The sequence below is a fragment of the Perna viridis genome, chromosome 6 (genome assembly GCF_037379345.1).
Source record: "Perna viridis isolate PV_CMFRI_1.1 ecotype Kerala chromosome 6, ASM3737934v1, whole genome shotgun sequence".
NCBI lineage: Eukaryota > Metazoa > Mollusca > Bivalvia > Mytilida > Mytilidae > Perna > Perna viridis.
The window spans coordinates 2,521,651-2,544,948 of record NC_142450.1 but is presented as its reverse complement, the minus strand read 5'-3'; the positions used below and the strand labels follow the sequence as shown (position 1 = coordinate 2,544,948).

Here is a 23,298-nt window from a genome sequence, read left to right as displayed (position 1 = left end):
CTGAAATTTGGAATTTGAGTATCATTATAGTCCTGGTTGTAACTCAACATTTACATGGATTTATCATTTATTTATGACCATACAAACCTCAATATCTTATTGCGTGGTTTCGACATAGCGAAATTGTTAATTACAGTAATAAGGTTCTACCAATCAGCAACTGTGAATATGGTAATTGTTACACAATCGACGATCCATTACAAATAACCAAGAGTGATGTGATTATGTTCTACCATAATGTTATGCCTGTAAATCCTCCTGCAAATGTATCATCATCTCAAACGTGGGTGTTTGTTACATACGAAACACCTAATAGCATCCAACGTGGATGGTTAAGTCAAAAATGGGAAAACAAATTTGATCTGACTATGTCATATCGAAACAGTTCAAACATATTTTCTCCTTATGGTGCGATGGTAACAAGAGAAAAATTACCAATACAAAATTACTCGGAAACTTTTAGGAAAAAAACAAAGGATGCATTATGGATAGTAAGCCATTGTTTAAATGAACCAAAACGTGAACAATATATCAAAGAAATGCCAAATGTTATCTCAGTCGACATTTTTGGATCATGCGGAAGAACTCTTAAATGCAAAGGTGAAGAAAAATGCAAACAACAGTATTCAAGCACTTACAAGTTTTATCTTGCATTTGAAAATGCTTTGTGTGATGACTATATGACAGAAAAGGTTTTTGATCTGTATAAAGATAATATTGACATGATACAAGTGGTCAGAGGTGCTCCAAATAGTAAACTTTACCTTCCGAACGGCACTTATATATATTCGCCTGACTTTGAGTCAGCTGTTCATTTAGCAAAACACTTAAAGAATCTTGAAAGGGATGAAGAAAAATATATTTCTTATCTCCAAGAAAAAGACAAGTATATAAACCCTCACAAAAGTCAATTGATAAATCCAGGTTTATGTTACATTTGCAAACTGCTAAACAAAAATGATATTTGATAGATACAACATGTTATGAGAGGCTAAGGATTGTCGAAGCCGTTCTTTGAAAAAAATATCTATGGGGTTTCTGAAGTTGAACAAATTACAATTTAATGTATTAATGCGCAATATTTTCACCACAAAGGTGTTTCAGTACTTACATCAATATCAATTTTCTATACATTTCGTGTATTTACTTCTCCAAAGTACTATCCCGAGGTATATCGAAGAGGAATAAAAATGAAAAAAAAATGTGAAGTGATTCAGTTAACGTAGATAGGAATCATAAATAAGTCAACAATAGTCGCATTTAAAAGAATTAGGGGGACTGTTTAAAACAAACACAACACAAGCAAAAAGTATTAAAAACAAAAAGGTAGGCCCATATTTTCGGACATACAATCTTCTACATGAGCAGAAAGCACTAAAATTGAAAACTGACGTAGAAGACTGTCGACCTAGATTATAAAACAAGGAATATAATAGTCTTACGTGTTAGAAACATGTAATCTTCAATAAGACTACTCTATAGACGCTATATCACATCGCACCATTGTTTTAACGTGTTTCTACAGAAACAGAATAACTGGAATTTTTGGTACAAACAGAGTTATAAATGGCAACCGATTTATTGTCATTAATATATCTTACCATGAAATAAAAATGAACATGTACAAAGGCAAATCTAGTATACAAACTTAAGAACGAAAGCATGGTAGAATCATGAGTTTCAACCAAGGACAAAAAGAGAATGAAATGTATTAGCGGTTTTGACTTTAATGGTACACATTTAATTTGAGCATTACTCAATGATATAAATTGGGTCAAAGACGTCTGACCAATAGTAAATACCCTGGAGCACCATCGACCTAATACAGGCGTTGACCAAATTGTTGTTTTATACAGATATACTACTTATATCAAAATAACAAACTCCTTCGTGCTGTACAGGTAGCAGTATTAGAATCAAATACAGAGAGACGTCTAAATACCAACATAGAAGTATACGGTTATCTAAAGTTGGCAAAAAGTGTATTTACAAACTAGAAAAATGCGCTTCTTTTTTTCATCTGTAAAAATCCTAGAAATGTCAATATGCGGGAAGTTTGTCATAGGCAGTTTATCTCATAGGGGGGATAGGAGGAGGTAAAAAGAACATACGGAATGGCTAAGAAAGTGAGAGATATTTCGTTTTAAAATCATGCCTCAACATCTTACCAGAATTGTCAGGGATTATCGTTCTTTAGCGAGAAACGGGATAGTAAAAGATTATATCTACAATATCAAATTGGTCTACCTGCTACTGTTAACCAATCAACAGAAACACAAGTTAAACTGGAAGCATGGACCAGGTGCACCGGTAGGTACGGAAATGCTTAAACAAATGATGAAACATTTTAAGAACTTATAAATTCTTAATCAGGCCATTAGATTGTTTATTTGTACACCCTTTCAATGGAATAAAATTAAATAAAAGGAAAATCGCCGGTGAATTGTACTGTTTCTATGTAAATAGTTTATACATTGTGTCAACAAGATACGAATCCTCTGTTATTAGATACCAAGTGTGTTGTTTGTTAACTTAACAAATCTTAACATTAGATAAAAATACATATCGGGGAAAAAATGCTTTTTTTAAGCTTAACATATCAAAATGCATCTAAGAAACAGTTTGGAAATAAAAAGGGATGCCATAAGTTGAAATAAGCTTTGAAATATCCAAAAATAATTCCAATTTAACATGGCCATTTTGTCCACTTTGTTAAGTTTCAATAAGTTTTAAAAGTGTACTTTAGGTACTGCAGCAAAAAAAAATATTTAGTGATTCTTACCGAGCAGAACGAAAAATATCAGTATAAAAAATGGTTATTTGTTTTCCATTCGTCCTTTCATATTTATAACAATTAAATTAAATTTGAAATTGAATTGTTTATAGCATTTTATGAATTTGTTGATCATTCAAAATAACCATGCATGGAATATGGACAGAAAAACTGGTTCCGAATAAATTAACATTTAGAGTTACGGCCCTTTGACCGCTAATATCTAATGATACCGTGTAAAAACAAAAGTATTTCCAATATCACACAAAAAAAAGTTCGTGCAGTTATGATATTGGTTAAACTGTGAATAAAGGACATTTTTGTATTTTCGAAAATGAATGAAAATTGTGAACTGAATAAGAATCAATGATAATTTATCTGGCAATTTAGTCGTCCTTTCCATATGTTAGTTTTTCCTTCCAAATATTTCGTCAAAACAACTTCCTCTAAAACTTAATCGTGTTTTACTTGTACATGTTTAATCTCGTGAACTAAATACATTATTAACCGTTGACATTTACAGGCATGATAGATATAGGATATAGATGTGCAAATAATTATTCTTCTATGCCTATTAAGGGGGTAATACAACTTACATATTTTGAATTTCGAAGTTTGAAACTTTGTAAGCGTAACGCTGTGTTGATTGTTTGATAGATTTCCATGCACATTTGTTGATACACACTCATAATTATAATGAAGGTCATGACATTACAATTAGAGATAAAGGATTAAGGTAGTTAAAGTGAATCTAAAGCGGGAGGTTTTATATGTTTACCTTGTTGACAGAACTTCTTTTTTCAAGTGAAAATTAATTGCGTTAATATATTGACATTGTCCGAATATGTTTTTATCATTAAACGACAATAACAAGATTTTTCATTCCTATGTCATTATGGAGAAACCAAGTTTTAGTATTATATCTACGAGTTATTTACCTTTTGTTATTTTGAATGAACAATTTTTTTTTAATTATTATTACAACAATAATACATTTTTTAAAAAAAAGGCTAATAACACTCTGCCTGGCTTTAACATTGGCTTGTACTTCTTTTGTAAAAAAAAAAACCCGTTTTTTTTCCCAATCACTAAATTTCCGATTGTCCTCAAGGCTATTAAAAATTAAAACTGTATTCACAAATGTTCCATGAATGATATGTATCACCTTATACCCGATGTCACATCACCTGTAACGCACCTAATGTAAAGTTCACTCCATACAGGTGGAATTTAAATACTTCCATGTATAATCACATGTCGCACAAAAGTCCCATGTAATGCATATCTAACAATGTCAAACTGTCATGTGCAGTGTAATTGAGATTAGATATCAAAGTAATGGTAAGTTAGAATAATTTAAATAACATATTTAACCCCAAATTTACAATTTTGTAGGGGGTACACAAGTGTTATTTCCGGTACAATGGTGATTTGGGTTGTTAGCATTAGTTTCCGGTTATATGGAATGCGACAAACAAAATCATTTTTAAAAAAGAGCTAAAAATAAACATGATATGTTATGTTCTCCTTGTTTTTGAATTCATCGCATGGAGGGGGGGCGAGGATGGATGGAGGAGGATTGTATTCGACTCTATGAACGCCATCATTGGTATGAAATATATAATTGCATGTTTGCATTTTCAAATCTAAAAAAACTAATTAGCTGAGACAGTTTTTATATTGATATGGGTGGTCGTTTTTCTGTTATATGTCTTCTGATATATAACTTAAAATGATTAACAAAGCTAAACGGGATGTCTGCGCAGTTTTGACTTTCACGTTCAATACATTAGTGTTACAGTTGAAGAATCGTATATATAAAACGCCAAATAAAACTTTCATATGCTTAACTCCATATATATATATATATGACACAGAGATGATTTTTTGTTTTATTTTGTTTACTACATCATACCCTTCTCCAATATCTGATGATTTCGCGCATGTATCTCAATTCATACACGCCTAAGAAACTACAATTACAACAAGCTGTAAAAATATTCATGGGTAATTTACAAGGATTCTCGCAAAGGCTTATGGCTGTTTAACGTTTTTACAATACTTACGGTTTATCATAAGTTATTTTCGAGATAAAGTGGAATAGAAATTATCAATTGCCCATAGACATACTTGCAAGATGTGACAAATTATTAACTGATGCATAGATTATGTGGGGGTGCTTCTTGCCACTAACTTCGAGTAAGCGAACCAAAACGACTGGTAAAAACAATCCGTGTTTGTGAAAGAATTAGAGTTGAACTACTGTCGGATTTCTAAAACAAAAAAATGGTGTACAAATAGTGCATTAATTACATTACATACGTTCATTGTTAACGAGCAAGAAAGATTTGAATGAAAGTAGCATTATATAAATCTTTCAGAATTAAAAAAATATTCGACTTAATCTTTCTATTCATTCATTTTTGGAGAAATATATAATTTGAAAGAAACCCACGCTATCATATCTTATTTATTAATGCTGATAAGGGTTGTAGAGCAACTTGATATCCCGAGAAAATCGTTGTCACTTCGAAGCGTAGCCAAGGATGACAATATTTCTTTCTCAGGTTAACAAACTCTCTACCCCTTACGCTGTATGCTATTTACTTTGTTATACTGAATGTATGTTAATTGATTTTTTTTTTCAAATTAAGCCCTAACAGTCAGTTTTGTGTGCTTGGTGATCATCTCTATTTTCTTCAATATAATTTTTTTTATTTTCTTCCTTAATCTTTGCATTCGTAAGGAAAATATAAATGTGAACCCCTTTTTACCCACTCACAAACAGAAATGTCAATCAGTTTGTTTTGTTTGTTTTATTATTGTTTTGTTTTGTTTTGCTTTTGTTTTTGTTTCTTTTGTAAGTTATCGTGTATATAGTCATTTAATTCAACTGTCGTTCTGTTATTGTATGCCCTTCCGAGGCAGCATTAAGAACAACAACAAAAAACAAAATCAAAAAAACAAAAAACAAAAGAAGGTAAAAAATTCAGTGGATGGAAATTCCACAACAATGATATTAGTTCTCATTTTTACACTTTGATTTCCGTTCTAACCTCAGTCACCTTTTAATTTAACAATACAATTCCAAATGTATCGGTACAGACTCATAGTAGAATACTTAAACAATTACTTCTGCTGGATTTCATTTATTTATCAATGTTTTCGATATATCAATTATTGATAGGAAATGTGTGCATATTGATTCCTGTCAAAGATTGAACCGGTACCTAATATTTACCGGAAGCAGTTTAGCTTTTTACGAGAGGGTAATGGACAAAAAGACTATCTTCCAATGAGAAATATTATAGATCAGAATATTACCGTCATATTCAAAATTTAGCGATATGACATAAAGGATAATAAAACTGATTGTCACATCTAGTCCTGATACGATAGGTTTTTATTGCTGAGAAATTCAGCTGTCAAAGCCTGTGGCCAAACCTTCCCACGAAGAAACATTTAATGAAAGAGTAATCAAGGGAACCAAGTATAAATAAATGTTTCCACAAAGTTTGCAAAATTAACATATTTTGGTTCATTTTCACAAAGGTATTCATGTTAAATGTTTATAAACTGAATGATGAACTAAAAACAAATATTTAATTGACAAAGAAGGCACATATCTAATTTAATATTAAGTGATGGAGGACAAAGTCCTCATAATGGTAATCAATTCAAATTTAACCCTTGACCTTAGAAGCACTTACAGCCCAATTTCTGACAGAAGGTTAACCTGTGACACCAAGGGTAATATGGAGTAAAATCCTTTTCAACTTCGTATCTTTAGCCATAAAAACTGGTCTATCAACACATAACTCACCTCTTGAAGCTTTATAAAATCATAGAGAAAATAAGTCCCAGTTAATATCATACTATTCACGAATATCAATATCTTTTTTCCCGTCGTCTTGCAGTTCAAATATTTCTGTCTTATATTATCCATACAGTAGAAAAAGGAACAGACATGAACACGACTGCACTATCATATTACCTTTATAAACATGATATGATACTTATTACGTAAATGCTTACAAACTGAAAGGTCTTCAATACGTCTAAACACACCTTCAAGTAAGCCCTTAAAAAGGTCCAACCAAAACTAATTTTACTTTTATTCAAGAGTCGAAAATAAACCCAAAATATTCCTATCTACTCTATTTCTAAATCTGAATCTGTATTAGGACCGCGCGTACGTACTCCTTCCCTTAATTTTTACAATTTGTTTAGGATATTATCTTACATTAACATATCCTTTTTCGTTTCAGAACAAGCAAGGTAGGATCATTTAGATGTTATAAAAAATGCGCATTTTGAGAAAAAAGAACACGTAAATGCAACATAATAAATAGCGCATATTCTATTTATATTGTGGAAAATACTTTACGAGATTACCAAAAGGCCTTCCAAATGAGTAAACGCACCTTTAAGTAAGCTCTAAAAGACTCCAATTACAAAAAAAATATATATGTAATACGTAATGGAGCGATGGTATTTCTCCAAAAAACAGACTTAAAGTAAAATTGCGACACGAAGACAGATTGATAACCAACCTTTCTTGATTGTGGTAAGGCACATGTCAGCAAAGGCAGAATTACGTACGTATCTTTGTGTGGGTTTTGTACAAATCTAAACCACATACGATTTTTACCCAGTATGTCATGTAAACGGCTATTACCATTAGTGATTATCATGTGTTCAATTTACTCAGTATACAGTAAAACATTTTTTTTTATCAAAGTAGACCGCCATAATTGTCAACTGTTTTAATAGCGAACTTCAAATGGAGTTAAAAAATTCCTAGGAATAAGACAAGACAATACTACACAATTATTCAAGAACTACATTGTTGGCCGCAAATATTACGTGGACTGATACAGTGTGTACATGTAAAATTATCAGAATTATTTGATTTGTTTCAGATATATTGTAACATTAAAAACGTCAAACTGGGGTATTACCCAAATCATTGTATTTGTACCCAAATCAATGAGTTTTTCATTAAATCATTTACTTTGTCATTAAATCATTGGTTTTTTTTTTTTCATCAAATTTTGAGTTTTTTTCCTAAAAATAATTAGTTCCAATGGAATATCTTAAAATAAAACTGTAAATTTATGTTTTCATTGCAATACTGTTATGGACATAAGTATTGTGAAGTTACATGTATAACATACAACTACACATATAACTGCGATTCGTATAGGGGCCATCGACCCAAAGAATTCAACGTCAATGACACGTTTATTTTTACTGTCTTTTTTATTTAGCCTTGTGTTTTTTGTTTTTTTTTTTGTCCTGCATTCTGTGTGTGTTGTTTTGTTTTCATTTTTTTTTGTTTCTTTATTCTTTTTCCATTTGAGTTGTGTAGGTTGTGAAAAGTCGAAAAAGTTCAATTCAGATAAACCTACAGTACATGTTGTTGTAAAATATGCATATTGTGGATTACGAAAATACGAATAGAATCGAGGAACCATTTCAGTTCATTCATAAAAACGACGTATGAGCAATTATAGCATTATTCTGTTTTGGAAAATTTTCTACATCAGAATAAAAGTGATGGTTGCCTTAGATTCTTTCCCGATGTTATCTTTAATTTGATTTTATCATTGATATTTTCAATCACATTGATACTTCACGTTAACAAAGTAATTATTAGTAATTTTGAGCGTTTGTATATGTTTTTAAGATTATTTGTGTAGGAGTTCATAAGTCTGTTTTTTCCTTGTTTGTGATGCATTTTTATTTTCAGTTTGATATGAAATTATAGTTTATAATGGTGTTTTCATTGTTCAGAGTGTACTTTCTTGTATCATGATAGTGTTTGGTAACGTTTTTGTATCTATTCTGACGTATCTGATCTGTCCTTCTGTGTTGAAGCTTAGAAATGTAGTTGTACTGATATTGTAAAGAATTTCATAGGTGCCAAAACTACCCACGTAGGAAAGTATATCATTAGAAAAGAGATTAAAGACACAGTGTTCATCCAGAATTTCTTTTGTTGACATGTGCATAAACCCTATCATTTGTTGAGAATGCCAATAGTATATCTTTTCATGTTCAAACTTCTTTCAATTCATGTTTATGTTCATATTCATAAGTTATGAAGTCAAAATATGGATAAGTATTTTGAAGTCATTACTTTCGGCTAAGTATACGATTACGATTTTTTTAAATAGACATCTAGGCTTTTTTCGACTAAAAAACCACTTAGGAAATTTAGAATATAAAGAGGATATAGATCTAGATTTACACTGTTTGTACTTTTATAATCTCATCTTTTGTTTAATCGATGCATGTAAACAAAACTATGCTTGCTATTAACTGTTATTATTCATTTTTCAGTTTCAAGTAAAACGGTGCTGAAATTTGGAATTTTGAGTATCATTATAGTTCTGGTTGTAACTCAATATTTACATGGATTTTTCAATTATTTAAGACTATACAAACCTCAATATCTTATTGCGTGGTTTCGACATAGCGAAATTGTTAATTACAGTAATAAGGTTCTACCAATCAGCAACTGTGAATATGGTAACTGTTACACAACCGACGATCCATTACAAATAATCAAGAGTGATGTGATTATGTTCTACCATAATGTTATGCCTGTAAATCCTCCTGCAAATGTATCATCTTCTCAAAAGTGGGTGTTTGTTGCATACGAAGCACCTAATAGCATCCAACGTGGATGATTAAGTCAAAAATGGGAAAACAAATTTGATCTGACTATGTCATATCGAAACAGTTCAAACATATTTTCTCCTTATGGTGCGATGGTAACAAGAGAAAAATTACCAATAAAAAACTACTCGGAAACTTTAAGGAAAAAAAAACAAAGAATGTATTATGGATAGTAAGCCATTGTTTTACTGAATCAAAACGTGAACAATATGTCAAAGGAATGCAAAATGTTATCTCAGTCGACATTTTTGGATCATGCGGAAGAAATCTTAAATGTAAAGGTGAAGAAAAATGCAAACGACAGTTTTCAAGCACTTACAAGTTTTATCTTGCATTTGAAAATGCTTTGTGTGATGACTATATGACAGAAAAGGCTTTTGATCTGTATAAAGATAATGTTGACATGATACCAGTGGTCAGAGGTGCTCCAAATAGTAAATTTTACCTTCCGAACGGCACTTATATATATTCGCCTGACTTTGAGTCAGCTGTTCATTTAGCGAAACACTTAAAGAATCTTGGCAGGGATGAAGAAAAATATATTTCTTATCTCCAAGAAAAAGACAAGTATATAAACCCTCACAAAAGTCAATTTATAAATCCAGGTTTATGTTACATTTGCAAACTGCTAAACAAAAATGAATTTTTATCCAACAAAAAACTATACATATCGTCGTGGCTTTCGGAAAATAAGTGTTATTCTCCGAATGATGTTTGATAGACACAACATGTTATGAGAGGCTAGGGATTATCGAAGCCGTTCTTTGAAAAAAATATCTATGGGGTTTCTGAAGTTGAACACGTTACGTTTTAATGTATTAATGCGCAATATTTTCACCACAAAGGTGTTTCAGTACTTACATAAATATCAATTTTCTATACATTTGGTGTATTTACTTCCCCAAGGTACTATCCCGAGGTATATCGAAGAGGAATAAAAATGAAAAAAATTATGAAGTGATTCAGTTAACGTAGATAGGAATCATAAATAAGTCAACAATAGTCGCATTTAAAAGAATTAAAGAATTAGGGAGACTGATTAAAAAAAAACACAACACAAGCAAAAAGTATTAAAAAACAAAAAAGGTAGGCCATACTTTCGGACATACAATCTTCTACATGAGCAGAAAGTACTAAAATTGAAAACTGACGTAGAAGACTGTCGACATAGATTATAAAAGAAGGAATATAATAGTCTTACGTGTTAGAAACATGTAATCTTCAATAAGACTACTCTATAGATGCTCTATCAAATCGCACCATTGTTTTAACGTGTTTCCACAGAAACAGAATAACTGGAATTTTTGGTACAAACAGGGTTATAAATAGCAACCGATTTATTGTCATTAATACATCTTACCATGAAATAAAAATGGACATGTACAAAGGCAAATCTAGTATACAAACTTAAGAACGAAAGCATGGTAGCATCAAGAGCTTCAACCAAGGACAAAAAGAGAATGAAATGTATTAGCGATTGGACTTATATGGTACCCATTTAATTTGAGCATTACTCAATGATATAAATTGGGTCAAAGAAGTCTGACCAATAGTAAATACCCTGGAGCACCATTGACCTAATGCAGGCATTGACCAAGTTGTTGTTTTATACAGAGATACTACTTATATCAAAATAACAAACTCCTTCGTGCTGTGCAGGTAGCAGTATTAGAATCAAATACAGAGACGTCTAAATACCAACATAGAAGTATACGGTTATCTAAAGTTGGCAAAAAGTGTATCTACAAACAAGAAAAATGCGCTTCTTTTTTTCATCTGTAAAAATCCTAGAAATGTCAATATGCGGGAAGTTTGTCATAGGCAGTTTATCTCATAGGGGGGATAGGAGGAGGTAAAAAGAACATACGGAATGGCTAAGAAAGTGAGAGATATTTCGTTTTAAAATCATGCCTCAACATCTTACCAGAATTGTCATGGATTATCGTTCTTTAGCGAGAAACGGGATAGTAAATGATTATATCTACAATATCAAATAGGTCTACATGCTATTGTTAACCAATCAACAGAAACACAAGTTGTGTTGCTAACAATTATTAATTAATTAGAAAAATGTCATCATGTATCTAGGAATAAAAATGAGGTTACAATATAACGATAATAGGTATGGTGAATATGACAAAAAGACAGCAATCCCTACCAGAGGAAAATGTTAGCACAAGGCCTCCCATTTCAATGAATGACAAGGAAACCTCGCAGCACAGGACAGGCTGCAGCTGGTCCCATAACATCATTATTCAAATATTTAATAAACTCTTATCAATCAACACCAGTTAATCAGTTTTCTTTCTTATTTTGTAAAACATACACTAACAGGTCATTTGAGTTAAGGTCATTAACGTATGTTCGATAAAAACGTTTAAAAGCAAAGAAAAAAAAGGTATGTTTGTTTATCTTTTGATATAAACCCTATTTAACACATACAATTTATTTAGAGTTTTGATAACCTTTTTGCCATTACGCAAGATGTTCTTTCATACAAATGAATACTTACTTATCCGGATTCTGAGGGGGTTAACTTCAAAATTATGGACCAAAGAGTAATCAAGTGAATAAGAATTTGAGCAGAAATCCAAAGATAAAGACCAGACTGGTAAAACAGGCAAAGATACCACAGAACAAAAACAAATGAGTACTTGGACTAAACAAAAAACTGGAAGCATGGACCAGGTGCACCGGTACGTACGGAAATGCTTAAAAAGGAGCTTTAAAATAATGACGAATTGTCTAGCGATCTAAGTATTAACTCGGATTTGTTTTGTCGTTTATATTCTTACTTGTAATATGAACACTTCATTCCTATAGTTGTATAACAAGGCATATTCTACTGTGTATTGTTGATGGAGTATTACGAAACAATAAATCGAACAGTACTTGTATGGGAAAGCTTCATATTCTATGGTAAATGGGGAATGAGGAATGGGGTATGTGGAATGGGGGGATGGGGGATTTGAATGGAGTGGATTGGGAAATTAGTTCTAAAATATTTATTTTATATGAAGAAAAACATTAAATTTAATTTAACATAACAGCTTAAATGTTGAAGAATTTAGAAACACAAAATTTCATTTAGTAATGTAAATATTTGATAAGAAATACACAATTGGGATTGTGCCGGAATGGGAATTTTTCTATGGAGAATGGAGAATTATCAATGGGTAATGGGAATGGGGACAATGAAAAATGGGGAATGGGGAGATGGGAAAAGCATCTTAATTTATAGTTTAATATATGGCGTCAGATTAATTGACGAACAAATACTTCAATGAAACCGTAAATTCTAAACATTCTTGTGATTTTTTTTGTCGTGGAAATGCATACACATGTCTTATATAATAGTATGGTACATATGTAACTAAAATAAAGTTTGAAGACAGTCAAGTTAAATTATCATGATGAAACATTTTAAGAACTTATAAATTCTTAATCAGGCCATTAGATTGTTTATTTGTACACCCTTTCAATGGAATAAAATTAAATAAAAGGAAAATCGCCGGTGAATTGTACTGTTTCTATGCAAATAGTTCATAAATTGTGTCAACAAGATACGAATCCTCTGTTATTAGATACCAAGTGTGTTGTTTGTTAACTTAACAAATCTTAACATTAGATAAAAATACATATCGGGAAAAAAAATGATTTTTTTAAGCTAAACATATCAAAATGCATCTAAGAAACAGTTTGGAAATAAAAAGGGATGCCATAAGTTGAAATAAGCTTTGAAATATCCAAAAACAATTTCAATAAGTTTTAAAAGTGTACTTTAGGTACTGCAGCAGAAAAAAATATTTAATGATTCTTACCGAGCAGAACGAAAAATATCAGTATAAAAAATGGTTATTTGTTTTCCTTTCGTCATTTCATGTTTATAACAATTAAATTAAATTTGAAATTAAATTGTTTATAGCATTTTATGAATTTTTTGATCATTCAAAATAACCATGCATGGAATATGAACGGAAAAACTGGTTCCGAATAAATTAACATTTAGAGTTACGGCCCTTTGACCGCTAATATCTAATGATACCGTGTAGAAACAAAAGTATTTCCTCTATCACACAAAAAAGTTCGTGCAGTTATGATATTGGTTAAACTGTGAATAAAGGACATTTTTGTATTTTCGAAAATGAATGAAAATTGTGAACTGAATAAGAATCAATGATAATGGCAATTTAGTCGTCCTTTCCATATGTTCGTTTTTCCTTCCAAATATTTTGTCAACACAACTTCCTCTAGAACTTAATCGTGTTTTACTTGTACATGTTTAATCTCGTGAACTAAATACATTATTAACCGTTGACATTTACAGGAATGATAGATATAGGATATAGATGTGCAAATAATTATTCTTCTATGCCTATTAAGGGGGTAATACAACTTACATATTTTGAATTTCGAAGTTTGAAACTTTGTTAGCGTAACGCTGTGTTGATTGCTTGATAGATTTCCATGCACATTTGTTGATACACACTCATAATTATAATGAAGGTCATGACATTACAATTAGAGATAAAGGATTAAGGTAGTTAAAGTGAATCTAAAGCGGGAGGTTTTATATGTTTACGTTGTTGACAGAACTTCTTTTTTCAAGTGAAAATTAATTGCGTTAATATATTGACATTGCCGAATATGTTTTTATCATTAAACGACAATAACAAGATTTTTCATTCCTATGTCATTATGGAGAAACCAAGTTTTAGTATTATATCTACGAGTTATTTACCTTTTGTTATTTTGAATGAACAATTTTTTTTAATTATTAATACAACAATAATACAATTTTTTAAAAAAAAAAGGCTAATAACATTCTGCCTGGCTTTAACATTGGCTTGTACTTCTTTTGTAAAAAAAAAACCCGTTTTTTTCCCCAATCACTAAATTTCCGATTGTCCTCAAGGCTATTAAAAATTAAAACTGTATTCACAAATGTTCCATGAATGATATGTATCACCTTATACCCGATGTCACATCACCTGTAACGCACCGAATGTAAAGTTCACTCCATGCAGGTGGAATTTAAATACTTCCATGTATAATCACATGTCGCACAAAAGTCCCATGTAATGCATATCTAACAATGTCAAACTGTCATGTGCAGTGTAGTTGAGATTAGATATCAAAGTAATGGTAGGTTAGAATAATTTAAATAACATATTTAACCCCAAATTTACAATTTTGTAGGGGGTACACAAGTGTTATTTCCGGTACAATGGTGATTTGGGTTGTTAGCATTAGTTTCCGGTTATATGGAATGCGACAAACAAAATCATTTTTAAAAAAAGAGCTAAAAAAAAACATGATATCTTATGTTCTCCTTGTTTTTGAATTCATCGCATGGACGGGGGGGGGCGCGAGGATGGATGGAGGAGGATTGTATTCGACTCTATGAACGCCATCATTGGTATGAAATATATAATTGCATGTTTGCATTTTCAAATCTAAAAAAAATAATTAGCTGAGACAGTTTTTATATTGATATGGGTGGTCGTTTTTCTGTTATATGTCTTCTGATATATAACTTAAAATGATTAACAAAGCTAAACGGGATGTCTGCGCAGTTTTGACTTTCACGTTCAATACATTAGTGTTACAGTTGAAGAATCGTATATATAAAACGCCAAATAAAACTTTCATATGCTTAACTCCATATATATATATATGACACAGAGATGATTTTTTTATTTTATTTTGTTTACTACATCATACCCTTGTCAACTTGAGAAATATCTGATGATTTCGCGCATGTATCTCAATTCATACACGCCTAAGAAACTACAATTACAACAAGCTGTAAAAATATTCATGGGTAATTTACAAGGATTCTCGCAAAGGCTTATGGCTGTTTAACGTTTTTACAATACTTACGGTTTATCATAAGTTATTTTCGAGATAAAGTGGAATAGAAATTATCAATTGCCCATAGACATACTTGCAAGATGTGACAAATTATTAACTGATGCATAGATTATGTGGGGGTGCTTCTTGCCACTAACTTCGAGTAAGCGAACCAAAACGACTGGTAAAAACAATCCGTGTTTGTGAAAGAATTAGAGTTGAACTACTGTCGGATTTCTAAAACAAAAAAATGGTGTACAAATAGTGCATTAATTACATTACATACGTTCATTGTTAACGAGCAAGAAAGATTTGAATGAAAGTTGCATTATATAAATCTTTCAGAATTAAAAAAATATTCGACTTAATCTTTCTATTCATTCATTTTTGGAGAAATATATAATTTGAAAGAAACCCACGCTATCATATCTTATTTCTTAATGCTAATAAGGGTTGTAGAGCAACTTGATATCCCGAGAAAATCGTTGTCACTTCGAAGCGTAGCCAAGGATGACAATATTTCTTTCTCAGGTTAACAAACTCTCTACCCCTTACGCTGTATGCTATTTACTTTGTTATACTGAATGTATGTTAATTGACTTTTTTGTTCAAATTAAGCCCTAACAGTCAGTTTTGTGTGCTTGGTGATCATCTCTATTTTCTTCAATATTATTTTTTTTATTTTCTTCCTTAATCTTTGCATTCGTAAGGAAAATATAAATGTTAACCCCTTTTTACCAACTCACAATCAGAAATGTCAATAAGTTTGTTTTGTTTGTTTTATTATTGTTTTGTTTGGTTTTGCTTTTGTTTTTGTTTCTTTTTTTAAGTTATCGTGTATATAGTCATTTAATTCAACTGTCGTTCTGTTATTGTATGCCCTTACGAGGCAGCATTAAGAACAACAACAAAAGACAAAATCAAAAAAACAAAAAACAAAAAAAGGTAAAAAATTCAGTGGATGGAAATTCCACAACAATGATATTAGTTCTCATTTTTACACTTTGATTTCCGTTCTAACCCCAGTCACGTTTTAATTTGACAATACAATTCCAAATGTATCGGTACAGACTCATAGTAGAATACTTAAACAATTACTTCTGCTGGATTTCATTTATTTATCAATGTTTTCGATATATCAATTATTGATAGGAAATGTGTGCATATTGATTCCTGTCAAAGATTGAACCGGTACCTAATATTTACCGGAAGCAGTTTAGCTTTTTACGAGAGGGTAATGGACAAAAAGACTATCTTCCAATGAGAAATATTATAGATCAGAATATTACCGTCATATTCAAAATTTAGCGATATGACATAAAGGATAATAAAACTGATTGTCACATCTAGTCCTGATACGATAGGTTTTTATTGCTGAGAAATTCAGCTGTCAAAGCCTGTGGCCAAACCTTCCCACGAAGAAACATTTAATGAAAGAGTAATCAAGGGAACCAAGTATAAATAAATGTTTCCACAAAGTTTGCAAAATTAACATATTTTGGTTCATTTTCACAAAGGTATTCATGTTAAATGTTTATAAACTGAATGATGAACTAAAAACAAATATTTAATTGACAAAGAAGGCACATATCTAATTTAATATTAAGTGATAGAGGACAAAGTCCTCATAATGGTAATCAATTCAAATTTAACCCTTGACCTTAGAAGCACTTACAGCCCAATTTCTGACAGAAGGTTAACCTGTGACACCAAGGGTAATATGGAGTAAAATCCTTTTCAATTTCGTATCTTTAGCCATAACAACTGGTCTATCAACACATAACTCACCTCTTGAAGCTTTATAAAATCATAGAGAAAATAAGTCCCAGTTAATATCATACTTTTCACGAATATCAATATCTTTTTTCCCGTCGTCTTACAGTTCAAATATTTCTGTCTTGTATTATCCATACAGTAGAAAAAGGAACAGACATAAACACGACTGCATTATCATATTACCTTTATAAACATGATATAATACTTATTACGTAAATGCTTACAAACTGAAAGGTCTTCAATACGTCTAAACACACCTTCAAGTAAGCCCTTCAGAGATCCAACCAAAACTAATTTTATTTTTATTCCAGAGTCAAAAATAAACCCAAAATATTCCTATTTACTCTATTTCTAAATCTGAATCTGTATTAGGACCGCGCGAAGGTACCCCTTCCCTTAATTTTTACAATTTGTTTAGGATATTATCTTACATTAACATATCCTTTTTCGTTTCAGAACAAGCAAGGTAGGATCATTTAGATGTTATAAAAAATGCGCATTTTGAGAAAAAAACGTAAATGCAACATAATAAATAGCGCATATTCTATTTATATTGTGGAAAATACTTTACGAGATTACCAAAAGGCCTTCCAAATCAGTAAACACACCTTTAAGTAAGCTCTAAAAGACTCCAATTACAAAAAAAAATATATATATAATACGTAATGGAGCGATGGTACTACTCCAAAAAACAAACTTAAAGTAAAATTGCGACACGAAGACAGATTGATAACCAACCTTTCTTGATTGTGGTAAGGCACATGTCAGCAAAGGCAGAAGTACGTACGTATCTTTATGTGGGTTTTGTACAAATCTAAACCACATACGATTTTTACCCAGTATGTCATGTAAACGCTATTACCATTAATGATTATCATGTGTTCAATTTACTCAGTATACAGTAAAACACTTTTTTATCAAAGTAGACCGCGATAATTGTCAACTATTTTAATAATGAATTTCAAATTGAGTTAAAAAATTCCTAGGAATAAGACAAGACAATTGAAGGTGGTGTTTCAAATTCAATACTACACAATTATTCAACGTTTAACCATTCTGACGTATCTGATTTGTCCTTCTGTGTTGAAGCTTAGAAATGTAGTTGTACTGATATTGTAAAGAATTTCATAGGTGCCAAAACTACCCACGTAGAGAAGTATATCATTAGAACAGAAATCTAAGACACAGTGTTTATCCAGAATTTCTTTTGTTGACATGTGCATAAACCCTATCATTTGTTGAGAATGCCATATTCATATTCAAACTTCTTTAATTCATTTTTACGTTCATATTCATAAGTTATGAAGTCAAAATATGGGTAAGTATTTTGAAGTCATTACTTTCTGCTAAGTATACGATTACAATTTTTTTAGGCTTTCTTCGACTAAAAAAACACATAAGAAATTTAGAATATAAAGACGATATAGATCTAGATTTACACCTTTTTGTACTTTTATACTCTCACCTTTTGTTTAACCGATGCATGTAAACAAAAGCTATGCTTGCTATTAACTGTAATTATTCATTTTTCAGTTTCAAGTAAAACGGTGCTGAAATTTGGAATTTGAGTATCATTATAGTCCTGGTTGTAACTCAACATTTACATGGATTTATCATTTATTTATGACCATACAAACCTCAATATCTTATTGCGTGGTTTCGACATAGCGAAATTGTTAATTACAGTAATAAGGTTCTTCCAATCAGCAACTGTGAATATGGTAATTGTTACACAACCGACGATCCATTACAAATAACCAAGAGTGATGTGATTATGTTCTACCATAATGTTATGCCTGTAAATCCTCCTGCAAATGTATCATCATCGCAAACGTGGGTGTTTGTTACATACGAAACACCTAATAGCATCCAACGTGGATGGTCAAGTCAAAAATGGGAAAACAAATTTGATCTGACTATGTCATATCGAAACAGTTCAAACATATTTTCTCCTTATGGTGCGATGGTAACAAGAGAAAAATTACCAATTAAAAAAACACGGAAACTTTTAGGAAAAAAACAAAGGATGTATTATGGATAGTAAGCCATTGTTTAACTGAACCAAAACGTGAACAATATATCAAAGAAATGCCAAATGTTATCTCAGTCGACATTTTTGGATCATGCGGAAGAAATCTTAAATGCAAAGGTGAAGAAAAATGCAAACAACAGTATTCAAGCACTTACAAGTTTTATCTTGCATTTGAAAATGCTTTGTGTGATGACTATATGACAGAAAAGGTTTTTGATCTGTATAAAGATAATATTGACATGATACCAGTGGTCAGAGGTGCTCCAAATAGTAAACTTTACCTTCCGAACGGCACTTATATATATTCGCCTGACTTTGAGTCAGCTGTTCATTTAGCAAAACACTTAAAGAATCTTGAAAGGGATGAAGAAAAATATATTTCTTATCTCCAAGAAAAAGACAAGTATATAAACCCTCACAAAAGTCAATTGATAAATCCAGGTTTATGTTACATTTGCAAACTGCTAAACAAAAATGATATTTGATAGATACAACATGTTATGAGAGGCTAAGGATTGTCGAAGCCGTTCTTTGAAAAAAATATCTATGGGGTTTCTGAAGTTGAACAAATTACAATTTAATGTATTAATGCGCAATATTTTCACCACAAAGGTGTTTCAGTACTTACATAAATATCACTTTTCTATACATTTGGTGTATTTACTTCTCCAAGGTACTATCCCGAGGTATATCGAAGAGGAATAAAAATTAAAAACAATTATGAAATGATTGAGTTAACGTAGATAGAAATCATAAATAAGTCAACAATAGTCGCATTTAAAAGAATTAAAGAATTAGGGGGACTGTTTAAAAAAAAACACAACACAAGCAAAAAGTATTAAAAAACAAAAAAGGTAGGCCATACTTTCGGACATACAATCTTCTACATGAGCAGAAAGTACTAAAATTGAAAACTGACGTAGAAGACTGTCGACCTAGATTATAAAACAAGGAATATAATAGTCTTACGTGTTAGAAACATGTAATCTTCAATAAGACTACTCTATAGATGCTCTATCACATTGCACCATTGTTTTAACGTGTTTCTACAGAAACAGAATAACTGGAATTTTTAGTACAAACAGGGTTATAAATAGCAACCGATTTATTGTCATTAATACATCTTACCATGAAATAAAAATGAACATGTACAAAGGCAAATCTAGTATACAAACTTAAGAACGAAAGCATGGTAGCATCAAGAGCTTCAACCAAGGACAAAAAGAGAATGAAATGTATTAGCGATTGGACTTATATGGTACCCATTTAATTTGAGCATTACTCAATGATATAAATTGGGTCAAAGAAGTCTGACCAATAGTAAATACCCTGGAGCACCATTGACCTAATACAGGCATTGACCAAGTTGTTGTTTAATACAGAGATTTACTTATATCAAAATAACAAACTCCTTCATGCTGTACAGGTAGCAGTATTAGAATCAAATACAGAGAGACGTCTAAATACCAACATAGAAGTATACGATTATCTAAAGTTGGCAAAAAGTGTATTTACAAACAAGAAAAATTCGCTTCTTTTTTTTACCCTGTAAAAATCCTAGAAATGTCAACATGCGGGAAGTTTGTAATAGGCAGTTTATCCCATGGGGGGGGATGTTAGGAGGAGGTTAAAAGAACATGTGGAATGGCTTAGAAAGTGATAGATATTTCGTTTTAAAATCACGCCTCAACATCTTACCCGAATTGTCAGGAATTATCGTTGGCAAGAAACGGGAAAGTAAAGGATTAAATCTACAATATCAATATGGGCTACGTGCTATTGTTAACAAATCAGTAGAAACACAAGTTATGTTGCTAACAATGATTAACTAGAAAAAAATCATCATGTATCCAGGAATAAACATTAGGTTACAATATAACGATGATAGGCATGGTGAATATGCCAAAGAGAGAACAATCCCTACGGGAGGAACATGTTAGCACAAGGCCTCCCATTTCAATGAACGACAAGGAACCCTCACAGCACAGGACAGGCTGCAGCTGCTCCCATAACATCATTATTCAAATATTTAATAAACTCTTATAATGCTTCGGAGTTGGTTTGACATGATTGTTCTTGAATATGCCAGGTATTGTTTTTTGTTGTTGTTAAAGGGGGAGTTCAGAACAATAGAATGTCATCATTATGTTTTATGGTTTACCTTGATATAAAGTTAATCACAAAATACAGACTTTATATAAGGTAACTAAAATTTAGTGGTTGGGAGGACATGAGGCGACAAATTAGGGTTTCAGAAAGGTGACCATGATTACCTGAATAAATATTAAACATGTCCTTTTTTACAAAAAAAAGGTTTATGTAGACCACTAGAATGTTTGCAAACTTTCATCGCTTCCATGCTCAACATCATTACGGACAACAGTAAGTTCACATCGTCTGGCATGTAACGTTGGAAAATAACGAAATACACAATATCGTGTATAATAGATCTCGAATGACATTTACGAAGAGTTGTAAAGAACTGTCTTACATAGCTGGAGGTTCGTGTTATAAATGCCCGGAAGTTGCCTGATAAGAATGTATTAGTAACATTACAATGTATGCAAACTTGTGGTTTTTTCTCAATATACAATCAACAGGATAGTGTACTCGAAATCGTAAGTACACTATAATGCAATCAAATATTTTCAGGTTTGTTCTTCGTATGCGACATCTCATTTACATATTGTCTGATTCTTAGACAGAAAAAAACTTTAACAACGCATCAATCAGTTAGTAACCAACATCAAGAAATACTGGGTGTACTGCTTCAATGGACATTATTTGATTTCCTTATAATACAGACCGTCCGTTCTTCATACAAATGGAAATACAATAATTTACCCCGACATTTTAGTACAATAGACGGGTCTTACATGTACAACTAAATTACACAAATATGATATCGGCATATCAATATACCAAGGCATCAAAACAAGGGGATAATTCAGGGACATGAAATATACAGAAACATTGTCATAAATTTAAAAACTGGACACAGAAGCGATAACGATCCATGTATTTCAATCGAAAAAAACAGAGTTGAAGTTCCGATTTTAATAACATCTGTCGTGTCAATACATGTAGTAACATTTGAACACAAATCATGTTGTTTATGCCACTTGACAATTTAAGACCTTAAGGAAGTCTTAATGGTTTGATATTGTTCTCAAATGTCAATTGTAAATGTAACGTGAAAGCAATGTGGTTTAAAACATTAGAAAGAGGCGTCTACATGACAACTTCAGAAATTGAACGTGACTAATTGAAAGGAAGAGTTAATATTACTTTAATTCATATGTCAGACATTTTGCCAAGTTTTTGGAATTCAATCAGGTTTTGTTTTTCAGTGGGATTAAAGCTTAACTCCGGTCTAAAGATTATTTCTCTTACATGATAAGTCGATTTCAATTGTATTAACTCTTTTGTGCGTATGATTGGCATTCTTTTTTCTACAATGCTCATTGTAGACGATAGATGTTGAAAAACAAAAGTATTTACATACGGTAACCAGAACAAGAAAAAAGCAATATGCAATATCGAAAGCAGACAAGCAACAAGTCGTTGAACACAAATGAACCTATATGGAAGCTTTAAAAAAAACGATTTTGCACATAATCGGTATGTCATTTAGGTTAAAGCATAATTACAAATACAAACATGAAATTGTAAGTTTGCATTTGGTTCATTTGACATTTGAATCAGTATCCGATTTCTAGCAAACAGTTGTTTCCGGTATATCTTGTTTTCATAGCATTATCAAGTCAAACGTGTTATTTCTATTCACATGTTGTAATATAATGATTTTGATATTAAAAGAACTGGGTGTTAGCTATTTTTATTATTATGATTAGCATTTTTTGTTTTTATTTTTATGTTTGACATTGTTAATTTTGCTTCAGCGTTAGAAATTTGTGAATGGTACTTGTTATTCATACCAAGTCATGCATCGTTTAAATTGTTGAAAACTTTAAACACGAAAGATTTTTTTCTTTTATTTTCAGTTATGTTTTAACCAACATCAATAAGATTGCTCATCTTTTTTTTCGTAGCGGACAATGTCATCAAGGACTTCTATCATATCCTCCAATTCATTTTTGCATATTCGTCTGATTTTTGCTCCATTGAGGACCTTCGTCGTTTGCCAGCTCAAACGTTACAGTGCCAATTGAAGTGAGCA

The 23,298-nt window shown here is 31.5% G+C and overlaps 1 protein-coding gene and 1 pseudogene across 2 annotated transcripts; both read left to right on the top strand.

Annotated features, from left to right (window-relative positions):
* The first annotated feature begins 9,097 nt into the window (after positions 1 to 9,097).
* LOC148613207 (lewis-type alpha-(1,3)-fucosyltransferase-like) lies at positions 9,098 to 11,747 on the top strand. Its single transcript, XM_088586443.1, is given in 2 exon segments — positions 9,098 to 9,588; positions 9,591 to 11,747. Coding segments are annotated over 2 exon segments (669 nt in total). The 5' UTR covers positions 9,098 to 9,504; the 3' UTR covers positions 10,176 to 11,747.
* A 2,744-nt stretch (positions 11,748 to 14,491) lies between these two features.
* LOC148613206 (lewis-type alpha-(1,3)-fucosyltransferase-like) lies at positions 14,492 to 22,953 on the top strand (annotated as a pseudogene). Its single transcript, XR_015923289.1, has 2 exons — positions 14,492 to 14,602; positions 18,620 to 22,953. The product of XR_015923289.1 is annotated as a lewis-type alpha-(1,3)-fucosyltransferase-like (transcript).
* Positions 22,954 to 23,298: the final 345 nt, after the last annotated feature.